Source organism: Salvelinus fontinalis, chromosome 31, assembly GCF_029448725.1.
Source record: "Salvelinus fontinalis isolate EN_2023a chromosome 31, ASM2944872v1, whole genome shotgun sequence".
NCBI lineage: Eukaryota > Metazoa > Chordata > Actinopteri > Salmoniformes > Salmonidae > Salvelinus > Salvelinus fontinalis.
Window position 1 is genome coordinate 42,905,650 of NC_074695.1, and position 15,203 is coordinate 42,920,852.

The 15,203-nt window shown below is 44.9% G+C and overlaps 2 protein-coding genes across 3 annotated transcripts in view; both read left to right on the forward strand.

Moving 5' to 3' along the window:
• LOC129830300 (helicase ARIP4-like) overlaps positions 1-4,994 on the forward strand; it is a 59,277-nt gene extending 54,283 nt beyond the window's left edge. For both annotated transcript variants that reach the window (XM_055892779.1, XM_055892778.1), the window contains exon 20: positions 136-4,994. In XM_055892779.1, the coding sequence (XP_055748754.1) occupies positions 136-1,061 (926 nt within the window). In that variant the 3' untranslated portion in view covers positions 1,062-4,994. The remainder of the gene's footprint in view (positions 1-135) is intronic.
• A 2,878-nt stretch (positions 4,995-7,872) lies between these two features.
• On the forward strand, positions 7,873-13,828 carry LOC129830301 (transmembrane protein 115-like). Its single transcript, XM_055892780.1, has 2 exons — positions 7,873-9,757; positions 10,073-13,828. The coding sequence occupies exons 1-2, from the start codon at positions 8,901-8,903 to the stop codon at positions 10,302-10,304; spliced, it is 1,089 nt and encodes a 362-aa protein (XP_055748755.1). The 5' UTR covers positions 7,873-8,900; the 3' UTR covers positions 10,305-13,828.
• The last annotated feature ends 1,375 nt before the right edge of the window (positions 13,829-15,203 follow it).

Sequence of the window (15,203 nt, forward strand, 5' to 3'; positions counted from 1 at the left end):
TCCCAACTCAACTCTTAGTCAGTATAAATTCTACCCATTTGGTCCATATGGATCTGTTTTTGAGTGCTGATGGTTTCTGTTAATCTCGACCAGAGAGCAGTATCTGACCCATCTGTCTTCCCTTCCCTCCCTCAGACACCCAGAAGGCATTGGAGGACTCGACGAACAGCACCAGCGGCTGTGTGACTCGCCCGCTCTCCCCTGACAGCCCCGAGATCCTGAGCGAGCTCCAGAGGTACACAGCTGCAGCCGGAAACAAGATCCAGCAGCAGCAGGCCTCCAAGGCTCCGTCTGCAGGATCCTTGGAGACGGCGCTGGCAGAGAGCACCAATGGCAGCAGCATGACCAGCCATGCCAAGCCCTGGGGAGAGACCGCGGCCCAGCCCAACACAGACTCCACGGCCGCCCTGGACCTGATGGGCACCAAGCGCAAAGCCTCCACCCCGTCTGCCGACGAATGGGCCAACAACAAGCAGCTGGCCACCGGCAAGCGCACCTCGGCCCCGTTGCCCCCCCGGGGCTTTCCCTTCACCGGGGGTTACGGCCTCCCGCCCATGGGCCTCAACCCGGCCATGCTGGGTTCCATTGAGCAACCCCTTTTCATGGGGGCTGGCTCGCCCTACTTCCAGCCCCACAGCCAGATGGGTGACCCCTGTCTCATGTTCCCCATGACCTCTGACACCTTCGGCCTGGGGGACGGCACCCTAACTAGCTCCTCCTCCAGGTCTTCCTCCTCCACCACAACCAGCTCCTCTTCGGCTGCCTCTGACTCTGCCTCCCTGGCTCCCTTCATGCTGGGTGCTGGTATGGCTGGCATGCTGCCCCCAGATTTCCCCATGTCCTACGGCCAGTCCGTGGGCATGTACCCTAGCTCGCTGCTCCCTGGGGGGCTCCCGGCCGCCACCCCAGGCCCCGCTGGCTCCAGCTTCCTCTCCCACTTCCCCTCCTCTGGCCTGATGGGGGCGGGGCTGGGTCGCTCTGACGCCCACGGCTCGGCAGAGAACGCTGGTAGTAGCTCAGACAGCGATGACGATGATGTCATTGAGGTGACTGGACAATGAGAGCCTCCAACCGTAGGGAAGAGGCATGTGGGTTGTAGGGGACAGTTAGTGGGTTGTTGGTGCTAGGAGATCTGGAGAGGAAGGGACAATCAAGCCCCATCCACCTCTACTAGCCCTTTTTCCCATCCCAAGTGCAACATGCACGCCGTTCAGAAAACGAGTCTGTATTGGAATATAACACAAACTGGACAAAGCAACAAATCCTTATGCTGAATATCTCATTTAAAAAGAAGAAAATAGAAGAACTGAGCGCCAGAGAGAACATAGATGAAAAGGAAACGGACTTGGGGCTTCCAAAATGTTCTGTCCTGTCCTTATTCAAATCGCTGAAGCGACTGCTGGGTTTGAACCTGCAGTGACCCTGAATCACCACCAGGGTGTACTGTTTGTTCAGAAGACTGACTAATTCGCTTGGTTATCTTCTATAACTTTTTTTGGCATTTTTCCAACAGTTGATGATAGACTAGGTTAATAACTAACTGACAATAGCCTAGAGTTAATAAATCAAATTGAGAGACATAGTTGGTAGTAATTATGGTCTGGCCCAAAATATCTGTTAGATGATATTGTTCTTGATTGTCATTATTTGCTACTGAATATTATTTTATGTGGTAGTCCTACTCTAAAACTGTTTTCCAAATCAATTTGATTTGCTCTTGAATGAACTGCCAGGACAGAAGTGTTGAGTTTTTTTGAGAAATTGGATGATAATCTGAAAATGGACTAGTCGAGACTGAAGTCAAAGAAACAGTTAGGCTCTTTGTTGGGTGAAAATTTCAAACTAAGAACCTTCAACTCAAAGAATGTACGCTTATTTACGCCTTTAACGCAGATCTTTGGGACAGGCATCACTTTTGGGAAGATCTGATTTCCACGTTTTATGTCATCTTCTCCATTTTTCTAATTGATTGCCTGTCCATAGGTGATGTGAAAACTGTGCTCTTGCGAAGCACCAACTGTCCAAAGGGACGGTGAATTAAAAATGCCTTGCCTCGGTCTCTGAATGTTACCTAGTGGGAGTAGAGAAACACGGGCAGTCCTAGGACCTGGATCTCACCCATAGTCTTACTGTAGCTTTTCTAAGTGATGCAAATATGATCTGTGACTCCTTTGTGTGTGTCTCCTTCCCTGTCTGTTTCTGCATTGGGTACCCAAGTGTTCTAGAGTAGTGAACTTGTCTCATAATGGCTCGCTCTGTCTCGGTGGATAGCTTGAACGCTTGTTTTCTGTTCCTTTGGCTCATCTCTGGCATACGTGATTTCAACTGAAAAACAAACAGGGTTCAAGAGGTCATTGTCAAACCAAAATAATTTGAGCAAATTCAAAAATAGCTGTGCCAAAAAAACTTAAAGCAGGAGGATCATTCTCTGAAGCGACCGAATGTCACCAACTGCTATTGGCCTAAAGAAGAGGGTGTCTTTCGAATTTGGTCACAGAATGTCATTACAGACTTTGTTGTGAGCTCATTGTAAAGGGGGGGGGGGGGTCAGGTGTGTGAGACCTGGTTCTGTTTAAACAGCACTTTCATTTTCGTTACTTCTGACTGTTACTGCCCCTCTCATTACTTACATAGACTTACTGTCTCAATCCAACCCACTTTGGGAAGAGGGAAGGCCAGCCCACCACCTCCACCAAGTCCCTAGCCTCTCTTCAGCAAGAGCTTTAAACTCCAATTCTTGCATTTATTACGATACCCTAGTATCATCAGACTTCTTTTCATTCATACCATACTTAATGTAATTTTCTTTTTTCAATGTTTGAATTTACCAAATTAATGTATTTATGACCGTGCATATTTATTCATTCTTATTTTAAATGTTTGTACTTTTTTTGTTCTGTTTTTGTTTGTAAGGGGATTTTTTTAATGTTAATTTACTGGAACACGTCAATTATTGTGTTCCATGACTTGAGAAATGTGGTATTAGACATCTGACATCTGTGTGTGTGAGTTTCAGGACCAACCAGTCACGGGCGGTCAAACCACTCATTAGCAGAGAGAAAATGTCACCCATTGTTTTTGTTTTTGTTCATATCATCCAGATGTTCATTTGAATCTATATATCCTAATAGCAAATTAAAGCTAGTTCCCTCAGTTTTCAATGTTTTCAGTTTTACCAACCGATCTTTTTCATAGCTTTCTACTTGAATTTCAGTATTTATTTTTAAATCAATTCAGTCAGCCACCAACTGACTGTCCAGTAAATTCCATTTAGTTAAAAGGGATACTTCGGGAAGTTAGAGGTAGTTTTTTGCGAGCCAATGCTAACTAGCGTTGGCACAATGACAGGAAGTCTAAGTATGTGCTAGCATGGTTAGCAAAGCCTGTACAGTACATCGTTTGTGAATGGACATGTAACAATGGATGGCTTTAAGATCTTTTGTAAATAAAATTGTTTTGAATGGCATTTCAAGTTCATTTACTTTGATAAAAACGCAAATGTTTAATCGCACACTATCTGAACATAAGTAACTCTTTCGCTTAACTTTTCGAGGGGACTGAGCATTTGGTCTAGAGACCTGTCCAGAGTCATATCCATCAGATGACATGACCTAAAATCAGAGGAAGAGGGCAAAATTGAGAATAGCTGTCAGCCTAGATGACAATGCATTAAAAAAAGTTGAAACAAACACGTTCGATCAAAACTGTTCTCTTTACACGAAGACAGGTTTACTGTTTTGTATGTAGAATTAATTTATAGTTGTCTGGTGCGTGCTTTTAGTGTTTACATCAGCGTTGGTAAAATGAGCTGTCTGCCAGCCTTCAAGTTGATAATGTTTACATGTTTTGACTATGAAACTGAAGTTCTGTACATCGACTTCGCCAGTGATATCTTAAATTACTTAGAAGCCTTAGATTTTCATCATCAGCTATGCAAGCAGATTCTGTTCAGTTGTATCTGGGAACAAGTGCTTTTACGTATCTTAACATTGTAAAAAGGAATTCCATGATGTCTGCTTTTTCCAAGAAGCTTGGCCACGGTGGACTGGATGTCACTTGACGTGTTTACCGCTCTTTGGGTGTTGTAGCTCTGTGTTGCCGTCTGATCTATAATGTAAAGTTGTCACGGCTTGGGAATGGGAGATGCAGGCAGAGATCTGGGACTGTCACACTGCCATGGTTTTCTGTCCCAGTATGGGTCCTCTTACATGACCAAGATGCGTGGATATTTGTGTGTTTCGAATTGAAGACTGTTTGGGTTGCCTAACCTTGTTTTTTTACATAAACCAACCCTTTACATAAGTCGAGCGTTCACAGGGATTTGGTTCATGCAAATTGTCTCCCTCACCACCATCGCACGCTCACAATTTAATCTCACAGTACCAGTGGTTTGTCTTTTTATTCTGTAAAAGCAGAACTGTTATTTAGAGATGCATCAATGTTCCAAAATGCTGACATTGAAATTTGAAACCCTATCCGAGCGGTACAATTGCGTCCAGTGTTGTGGCTCTTGTTCGCCATAAGGAAAGTTCCACTGAGGCATCCCAGATCCAAGCATGTCTCATCTGGGTCTCGATAAAACAGCCTTTGTCTCGTGTTTTTATCGCTACGTGGACAAGCGCATTATAACTCTGCTTACTTTACACATTGTTTTTGTTGTTGTTTGCGGGTGTGTCCATTTGTATGCCTGTCTTCAGAGGACAACGTGCAAACGCACCATTGTTCTTTGCCAGTCAAAGGTCCCTCAAATGTTTTTTTTGGTAGCCAACCATTATCCACTGCATTTCCTGCCAGTGAGCTATTCACGTTATCTTGGTTTGATTTCAGATCAGATTTTGCTGTGCTCTCTCTCTATCTGTGATGTTTGATTCTCATAGAGTTCTGCTGGCAGAGAGTTTTGTCTTTTTTTTTTACACCTGAGAAATGTGAATTCTTTAGTGTAATATTTTTTTATGGCAATTAATTACTGAATAAAATGAATATGTACGCAGTTATCCCAGTCATTTCTGTCTCTTTAATCAATGCGTGTTCAACACGCACATTTTTTTTAAACCTTATTTTACCAGGTAAGTTACCTGGGGAATAGTTACAGGGGAGAGGAGGGATGAATGAGCCAGATGGAAGCTGGGGATGATTATGTGGCCTTGAGTGCCAGATTATAATTTAGCCAGGACACCAGGTTTTACACCCCTACTCTTACAATAAGTACCATGGGATCTTTAGTGACCACAGAGAGTCAGGACACCTGTTTAACGTCCCATCCAAAAGACTGCATACACCGAGCAAGGTCCCCAATCACTGTCCTGGGGCATTGAGTTCTGTTTTTAGACCAGAGGAAAGAGTGCCTCTAACTGGGCCTCCAACACCACTTCCAGTAGCATCTGGTCTCCCATCCAGGGACTGACCCCAACCAATGCTGCTTAGCTTCAAAGGCAAGCCAGCAGTGGAATACAGGGTAGTGTGCTGCTGTCCATCTCCAAACATGTCAGTTTGAATACATTTACGTTTTAGTAGTCAGATTAGCTTCTCACTACTCAGACAGCTAACACTCCATTTGTAGCCAGTCCAGTAAAAATCTATAGAATTCCATATAGAATCCCTAAAATGTAATAAGATCTCTGGTAAAAAAAAACATTGTGATGATATTTGAGGTAAATATTCCAGGTGGGCGGCGAGATGGACCAGGGATGATGTAAACACACAGGCCAATCCTTATCTTATCACAAGAAACAGATTGCAGGAGAATCCTCAAAGCAAATAAATGTTGGGAATTAGGCTATGCATAAAGAGCTGGAGACTGACAGGCAGGCACCTAGACTAGAGCATCCCTTGACTGCTATGGGGGATGGGGGGTTGACATGAAATGGTGCTAAATTTGAAATAAATCTAGTCTCTGAAGAGCAGCCTAGCCTAGATCATAATCCAAGTAAAAAAGCTATCCATGACCCATAGACGGATTGGTTGTTTAGCAACAAACTATGGTGAAAACAAACTGGGTTGGCAACATGTAAACAATATTTTGTTTCCAATGTTAATTGGAAACGCATACATTTGCACAATGAGCACTTGTCTCTCAAACACATCATTACAGCTGTTGGTTAGCTAGCTACTTCATTTGAACAATATTAGCATTGACATGAAATCAGTCAAAACACCTAAAATCATGATTCCCAATTCCCCACATGGCAGTTTCTTGTCATTGTTGGTAGCTATCTGGCCATCCAAAATCACAACATCTCACAGACTTCTGCTTGTCAGCTAACCCATCTATAGGCTGCCCTACCATGTGGAGCTAAATGAGGGTGAACAGGTATCTGGCGAGTGGAACAAAATGGCGGGTACGCCGGAATGGTTGTCAGACTTGGAGATGGAGTCAGGGGAACCCATAGAGGTCGACCAGAAGACGGGCAGGGAAAAAAAGAAGAAAGTGGAACACATGAAGAGTAAATATCGAGTGCTGCAGAAAGAAATTGAACATGAGAGTGAGGATGAATTAGCTGCGGTGGCAGGTGCGGACGGCTGAGTTTGAGCCTCATTCAGATGTTGATAAAGATGATTTTGGCCCAGTGGGAGTGAGATTTTGGGATAGAATGGATCCTTGCCTTCTGGCTGATCCATATGTGGTGTCAGGTTGGGTGGAAAAAAGCGGTTGGGGAATGTTGGGTCGTGAAAGTGACTTGAAGTGGAATCGTGTCGTTTCCTTGTGTTTCTGCCATTCAGAGGGAGCGTGCGCTCTGCACCGCACGCCTGAGGACAATAACTGTGTTTTGCTTTCCTCTCCGGAGCAGGGCCCTGTGGAAAGGAGTGATAACTGGAGTGGCGTTAAGTGTTGAGGAGGGTCAACTGAAGTTGAAGATTCCCAGTGTCTGTGACGCCCAACGTTTGGTGCGACGCAGACCCGGTGGAGAGCGTGGTGAAACAGAGAAGACACTGTCTGTACTATTGAGTTTTGATGCATAGTCTAAAGTCAAGTTAGGATTTGTCAGTTATCCCGAGAGAGCTTTTGTCCCAAACCCATTATGGTGTTTTAGGTGTCAAGCTTATGGTCATGTGGCAACAGTGTGCAGGAGGGAGAATCCTAGATGTGAGAAGTGTGCAGGAGGACATGAGACATAGGAATGTGTAGTATCTGTGGAAAACGTTGTATGTTTAACTGTAGGGGTACCCATGGTGCTGGAGATCAGAGGTGTCCAGGGAGAGAAAGGCAGGTTGAGGTTGCCAGCATCAGAGTAGTACAGAAGGTGTAGTATGCTGAGGCAGGGAAGAGAGTAGTAGAGGAAGATGGGTTCAGGATGAGGGATCCTAAGAGGATCCCTGTGAGTTGGACGAGGCCAATAAAAGGGAAAGGGGGATACCGAGTCAGTTGTCCAACTGAATATATTCAACTGAAATGTGTCTTCCGCATTTAACCCAGCCCCTCTGAAATCAGTAGAAAGGTAGGAATAGCATGTGCTTCACTAGGTGTTTTTTTTGGCATTCATGGCCATGGTGATCCACTGTACCGCAGGAATGGAATGAAAATCACAGAGGATAGATGTTGTGGTGGCAGCTGTAGAGAAGTACTTGGGTGTACGAGAGTTTACTGTAGAAGAGTTACAAGGTGATTTAAACGATAGTGTCCCATCCTCCTAGGCTGTTTGCCTGGTGTAGGATCAAATGGGGCCAAAGTAGTGGAATAGTGATGAGGTTTTAATGGGTGTAGGGTTAGTTGGTAGGGCAATTTTTTCACATAGTGTAATGAATTCATACTACATGATAGTAGGCTGATGCACAGTCAATACAGTAGGTGGTGGCATGGACCAATAATATTTATTTGCGGCCCACCATAATGAAGTCACAAAAAAAACTGTTTCCCATAGTGCTCCAGTGCACCACGCTGGCGTGAATTGACGCTTCGTGTGTTGGTGACGGTGACGGTGACGGTGAACCCAAGGCTCAGTTTTTTGGTCAGTGTGTGAAATGCTGGATTGGCAGTAATCTGTGATTTTATATCGGAATAACGTTGCCGTAACCGAATAGGCTCGCTGACATTGTGAAGACTTAATGAATTTCGCGTAAATCTCCGATTTTTGATCACCTCGACAACATTGTTTTGAAGGCCTGTAACTACTGCTAACTAACGTTACAGGAAAAACTCGAGCTACTGTAGCTAGCTAGCGGTGAATCAATCCTGGGCCGAGGAAAACAAGAGGCGCTGGTGCTAATTGTTATCGTTTTTGGAGTTATACAACTCAAACCCATTAATCAAATGTTGACTGGTCGTCTTATGAATTCGAATGGTGGATATAAAACATCGTAACAAACTGTCAGACCTTTCCCTAGCCATTTAATAGTAATTTAGCAATAACAAGCTAGCTAACTTAGCTTATTAGCTACTTATTCCAGTGCTTGCTAGCCAGCAAGCTAATGCAGACATATTCATTTAGCCAGCTAGCTAGCTGGTTGAAGTTCTTGGTATGATTTCTAAAGTACAGTAGCTATTTAATATTTGTGATGTATGTAAGCTTCGAGTATGACACCGTTTGGTGTCAATTGAGAGTAATTCACAGGTTGCTACATCTGTTAACTTAGTAAATTAGCCCAGTTACCTACTCTTAATATCTAATCACACTAGTAAGGTCGCTTCAGTTCGGCAACTATAAAGGGTTATAGCGAGGTAGGAAAGTTTCCCCATCAAGTGTTTTTGAACAGCAATACCATTAAAGGTTAATTTAAACCTTCCATTAGCATTGATCAGTCAGATTCTTTCCCCTATGAAGCATCACTGTCGAGAGTGGATGTTGTTTGTATCAGCAGATTACGTTTGTTCTTGGCACTGCTGATTAACGGCCAACACGTGAGCAGCTGCAGGTCATACAAACTTACTTATCGGCCCTTGCGCGAGACTGACAAACGACACAATGAATCGCTATCTGCCAGTTGCACGACAGCACTTCTTGGGTGCATTAACCAACACTAGCGTTGTGGTGAAGTCCATAAGTGCCATAGTGCTACTTCTGTATCTGCTCTCATGGGCAGTTGACACTCCATACGCCCTGGGTGTGACGCCTGGCTACCTCTTCCCCCCTAACTTCTGGATCTGGACCCTGGTGACCCATGCCGTGGTGGAGCAGCATGTGTGGGGATTGGTGGCCAATGTTGGGACTGTCATGGCCTGTGGCCGGCTGTTGGAGCCTCTGTGGGGCGCCTTGGAGCTGCTAATCTTTTTTGCCGTGGTCAACATCTCTGCAGGCCTCCTGGCGGGCCTCTCCTACTTGCTCACGTACGTCGCCACCTTTGACCTGGACTACTTGTTTTCTGTGCGTATCCATGGGGCACCAGCTTTCCTCGGGGGGGTGTTGGTGGCCCTCAAGCAGACCATGGGGGACACAACTGTGCTGCGGGTTCCACAGGTGAGGCTCAAAGCGTCCCCGGCACTGGTCCTCCTCTGCCTGGCCCTGCTACGCCTGTCTGGCCTGCTGGAGAATGCCGCCCCACTGGCGGCCTACAGCTTTGGCGCCCTGGCAGGCTGGGTCTACCTGCGCTTCTACCAGAGGCACAGCCGGGGCCGCGGGGACATGTCAGACCACTTTGCCTTTGCCTCCTTCTTCCCTGAAGTGGTGCAGCCAGTGGTGGGGCTGCTGGCTGGCCTGGTGCACGCAGCCCTGGTGAAGATCAAGGTGTGCAGGAAGATGGTGAAGCGTTACGACGTCGGGGCACCTTCCTCCATCACCATCAGTCTGCCGGGGGCGGATCCCCAGGACACAGAGAGGAGGAGGTGAGTGCTGTAGAGGCCCAAATAAACACACACACAGGGATCCATTACAGCACACAGCCCAATATTTGTTTACCTTCATTATGTGACTGACACACTTGCAAGCTGCCATGCATACACTATTTGTCCTCAGTTACGTAGACAGCAGTTAGGCCTACATATCACCTCGCTCTGCACCTGGAGAGGATCAGTGGCTGTTTGAAAGGGACTCCGAGACACCTGCTATGCCATGATGTAATACAAACATTTGCTCGGCCTTGCTTGGTAATGGGCAGACACTGTTTATTTTAGAACGGACTCTGTCTGATCGTCTTACAGGCAGTTGGCGCTGAAGGCCCTGAACGAGCGACTGAAGAAGGTGGAGGACCAGTCGGCCTGGCCGAGCATGGACGACGAAGAGGACGAAGATGAGGACGAGGTTCGAGCCGACATCCCGCTGCTCTCTGGACATGAGAGAACCTCGCCAGCAGGGGGGTCTAATGGTTCCCAGAACACCACGGGACAGGAGTCCAGCATCATCAGCTTTGAGGACGCCCCCTCCAGCTCATAACAGACACACTGATACACACTCAGCCATACTAAGTTTTGAATAGCACACACACTACATTGACTACACACACACACACACACAAGCTCTAGCAGTTTTTGACACATTGTCAGGCTTATCAGTTTTTCGCTCTGACTCTCCGAAGTTGTACACAGATTGCTCTCCTGGCCCCACCCGCATATGTCCATTGAAACATTAATGCAATGTACAAACACATTGGACTCTCCCTAGTTTGTCACGTCTCTCCCGAATAAACTATTGAATGGTTGTACAAAATGTTTTTTTAATTACAGCTCTTTTGACCCGAGACGCCCGCTCCACACCTGCTGCTCGTCTGACTCCCAGACCTTGTGTCTGAGACGCTACGACTGGAGCAGAGACTCTTGGCAAACTCTCCATCTGTTTGCTGTGTGTTGCTATTGTACCAGCGCAAGCTTTCAGCAGACGGATGCAGATTCTCAGTGGTTTTCTAGGTCATCCTTTTGTGCTGATTGGTGTTTAGTCTTCAATGTCTTTGACATCTTTTCTCTCTTCTCCATCACTGAAAGACTAAAATACAGTTATGGCCAAATATATATTGGCACACTTGCACTTTTCTTAAATAATTCCCTATTTCTTCTAAGAAATAAGTTGAAATTAAAAATAAACAGTAACCACACATTGGATTTTCGACATTGCAGAACCAATTTAGCTTGTTTATCATTTTAATTTAGGAAGTAAAGACCAATGACATGGACAAAATGATTGGCAACCGTTGGCCAAGATAACTGCAGATGAATGAATCTTGTCATCAATGAGCTTGTTGTACCTTTCTGCTGACAATTCGGCCCAGTTTTCAGCAGCATACTTCTATAATTCTTCAATATTTCAGGGGGGCCGTCCACCAACTGCGGTTTTCAGATCTCGCCAATAGGTTTCTGATGTGACTTCGCTGGCCACTTCAGAACAGTCCAGCATCTCTTCTTAACCATTCCTGGATGCTTTTTGATGTGTGTGGGATTGTTGTCCTGCTGGAAGACCCACAACCTTCAGTGGAGACACATCTTTTGGACACTGGGTTGAACACCGGACTACAAAACACCTGATAATCTTCTAATTTCAAGCAACCCCGCAGCATTACCAAACCTCCCCCATCTTTGATTGTAGGGAGAGTGTTATTTTCATTGAAATAATAAAAATGTGTCAATAAACACAGATCTGTATTGCCAAATAGCTCCGATTTTGATTCATTGGTCCACAGGACCTTTTCCCCAGGATTTAGGCTTGTTTCGGTGAGTTTTTGAAGAGTTCAAACAGGCTTTTTTGTCTTCAGCAGTGGGGTCTTCCTAAGTTTACCAACAACCAAATTAAGGATTCAAAGAAAATAACACCCTCCCTACAATCAGCCATGGGGGTGGTTTGATAATGCTGTAGGGCTGCTTTGCTGCCTCTGGTAGTGCAGACCTTGAATGTGTGCAGGACATCAGGAAATGTGCAGATGATCAAGGTGTTTTGGAGTGCAATGTTCAACCCAGTGTCTTTGTCGAAGGTTGTGGATCTTCCAGTAGGACAACAACCACAAACACGCATAAAAAGCACCCTGGACTGTTCTAATAGCCAGTGAAGGGTCCAGATCTGAATCACATGTGTGATGATCCATCTATGGCGAGAGAGGGCACTTCTCAAACATTGAAGAGTAAGAGCAGTTTGTTGCTGAAGAGTGGGCCAAATTTCCAGTGGAAAATGTACAGAGAGCTTATTGATGACTACAAGAAGCATTTGTTGAAATGCATCTTGACTAGATCCTGGGTGCCAATCATTTTGTTCATGCCATTTGTCTTTATTTTCTAAATGAAAATTGTAAACTTAAGTTTACAAAAAATTGAACTGGTTCTGCAATGTGGAAAATCCAATAACAAATGTGTGGAGACCAAACTTTTTTTTTTCTATTTCAACTTATTTTAGAAGGGTGACAATATATTTGGCCTCAACTGTAGGTCTAGGTTTACCCCCCAGCTATTTTGCCACTGCTAGATCTTCTGTTTTCAAATGTTTCCAACATTTATGGGACACCTGATAATTGGACAAGTTGCTCTGTGGATGATGATGATGTGGTTCCTGTTTTGAGTTGTTTACTTTTGCTCGGAAGTCGGAGTTGGATTACTCTAAGGGGAACCATGGCCATAATAGATTGACGGTGTGTGGGTCTATCTTCCTTTTTGTTCATACTGTTGATTTGAGTTCTGTCCGAATCTTTCGTTTTTCTGGCCAGACAGTTTTATTTGGTTTCTTTTTATCCGAATGAGTGTGTAACAGGGAGAGGTAGAGGACTAGATGTTGTACCTGTCATTTCTGGATGGTTTTGGCCTGACAAAGTTCAGCAGCTTTTGACAATGACGGAGCAATACAGCCACTGATGCAGTCTTGACAGGCTCTCTTCTCCCCAGGGAACATCTTGTCGAAATCTCTTGCTCTTTGTTTCTTTCTAGTTTCTCCTTTTTTCTCACTATCTGTGTCACGTCTCTGAATGTTGGTTAAGATAAGATCTGCACTCTTGAGTCTTTAAATCAAATACCTTATGAGGTTTGAAATGTTAAGGTGTGGTGAATGATGCCAATACGGATGCAGTTCTGTTTAACTTGTCGGGGAAGGTGGCTGAAGGATTGGTTCTGATGCAGTTCTGTTTAATTTGTTGGTGAAGGTGGCTGAAGGATTGGTTCTGATGCAGTTCTGTTTAATTTGTTGGTGAAGGTGGCTGAAGGATTGGTTCTGATGCAGTTCTGTTTAATTTGTTGGTGAAGGTGGCTGAAGGATTGGTTCTGATGCAGTTCTGTTTAATTTGTTGGTGAAGGTGGCTGAAGGATTGCTTCTGATGCAGTTCTGTTTAATTTGTTGGTGAAGGTGGCTGAAGGATTGGTTCTGATGCAGTTCTGTTTAACTTGTTGGGGAAGGTGGCTGAAGGATTGGTTCTGATGCAGTTCTGTTTAACTTGTTGGGGAAGGTGGCTGAAGGATTGGTTCTGATGCAGTTCTGTTTAACTTGTTGGGGAAGGTGGCTGAAGGATTGGTTCTGATGCAGTTCTGTTTAATTTGTTGGTGAAGGTGGCTGAAGGATTGGTTCTGATGCAGTTCTGTTTAATTTGTTGGTGAAGGTGGCTCGAAGCTTGATTTTCGCAGATTTTCCGTGCACCAGACAGGTTCCATAGATTTCCACTAATGATGTGTTTCTCTTTGTACCGTGACCGTTGCGCAGACTCCTATTTAGTTTCAGATATTTCTCTGTCTCTATATGAAATAAAATACGATTGTATGAAATGTAACAATGAATTGCCTTTTTGCAACACTGGGTAGGTAGGTAGTAGTATAGGACAATTCAGCTGATATTTATTTAGGGTGCTGCTTGCTTGCCCCTCAAATGTGCCACTAGATGGAGCAGTTAACACAGTCTCTGATACTCTTCATAATTCTACACACAATACCCCAAATGACAAAGCGAAAACTGGTTTTTAGAACTGTTTGCACATAATAATAAAAAACTGAAATACCTTATTTACGTAAGTATTCAGACCCTTTGCTATGAGATGTGAAATTGAGCTCAGGTGCATCCTGTTTCCATTGATCACCTTTGAGCTGTTTCTGCAATTTGAGTGTACACCTGTGGTAAATTCAATTGATTGGACCTGTCTATATAAAGTCCCACAGTTGACAGTGCATGTCAGAGCAAAAAACAAGCCATGAGTTCGAAGGAGTTGTCTGTAGAGCTCTGAGACAGGATTGTATCGAGGTACAGATCTGGGGAAGGGTACCAACACATTTCTGCAGCATTGAAAGTCCCCAAGAACACAGTGGCCTCCATAATTGTTAAATGAAAGAAGTTTGGAACCACCAAGACTCTTCCTCGAGCTGGCTGCCCAGCCAAACTGAGCAATAGGGAGGTGTCCAAGAACCCGATGGCCACTCTGACAGAGCTCCAGAGTCTGTGAACCTTCCAGAAAGACAATGGTAAGCATGTATCTAGCACTCCACCAATCAGGCCTTTATGGTAGATTGGCCAGATGCCACTCATCAGTTAAAGGCACATGACAGCCCGCTTGGAGTTTGCCAAAATACACCTAAAGGACTCAGACCATGAGAAACAAGATTCTCTGGTCTGATGAAACCAATATTGAACTCTTTGGACTGAATGCCAAACATCACATCTGAAGGGAACATGGCACCATCCCTATGGTGAAGCATGGTGGTGGCAGCATCATGCTGTGGGGATGTTTTTCAGCGGCAGGGACTGGGAGACTATTCAGGATTGAGGGATAGATGAACTGAGTAAAGTACAGAGAGATCCTTGATGTAAACTTGCTCCAGAGTGCTCAGGACCTCAGACTGGGGCTAAGGTTCACCTTCCAAAAGGACAACGACTCTACGCACACAGCTAAGACAACGCAGGAGTGGCTTCGGGACAAGTCTCTGAATGTCCTTGAGTGGCCCAGTCAGAGCCCGGACTTGAACCCAATGGAACATCTCTGGAGAGACCTGAAAATAGCTGTGCAGCGACGCTCCACATCCAATCTGACAGAGCTTGAGAGGATCTGCAGAGAAAAATGGGAGAAACTCCCCAAATACAGGTGTGCCAAGCTTGTAGCTTCATAGCCAGGAAAACTTGAGGCTGTAATGGCTGCCAAAGGTGCTTCAACAAAGTAGAGTAAAGGGTCTGAATACATGTAAATGTAATATTTCCGTTAGTTTTTTTGGGGGGGGGGGATTTAATACATTTTTGAATGAGGCTGTAACATAACAAAATGTGGAAAAGGTCAAGGGTTCTGAAAACTTTCCCACTGTATGTCATGAAAGTGACCAGAGCTTTGAAGTGACAAGCTTTTCCATGGATTATTCCTAGCCTTATTTAGGTGACCTTGACTTCCTTTAAAAG

Excerpts from the sequence above, each read along its gene's own strand:
- LOC129830301 (XM_055892780.1), top strand. The coding sequence starts at position 8,901 with ATGAATCGCTATCTGCCAGTTGCACGACAGCACTTCTTGGGTGCATTA. Across the intron at positions 9,758-10,072 it reads CAGGACACAGAGAGGAGGAG|GCAGTTGGCGCTGAAGGCCC; the intron begins GTGAGTGCTGTA and ends ATCGTCTTACAG.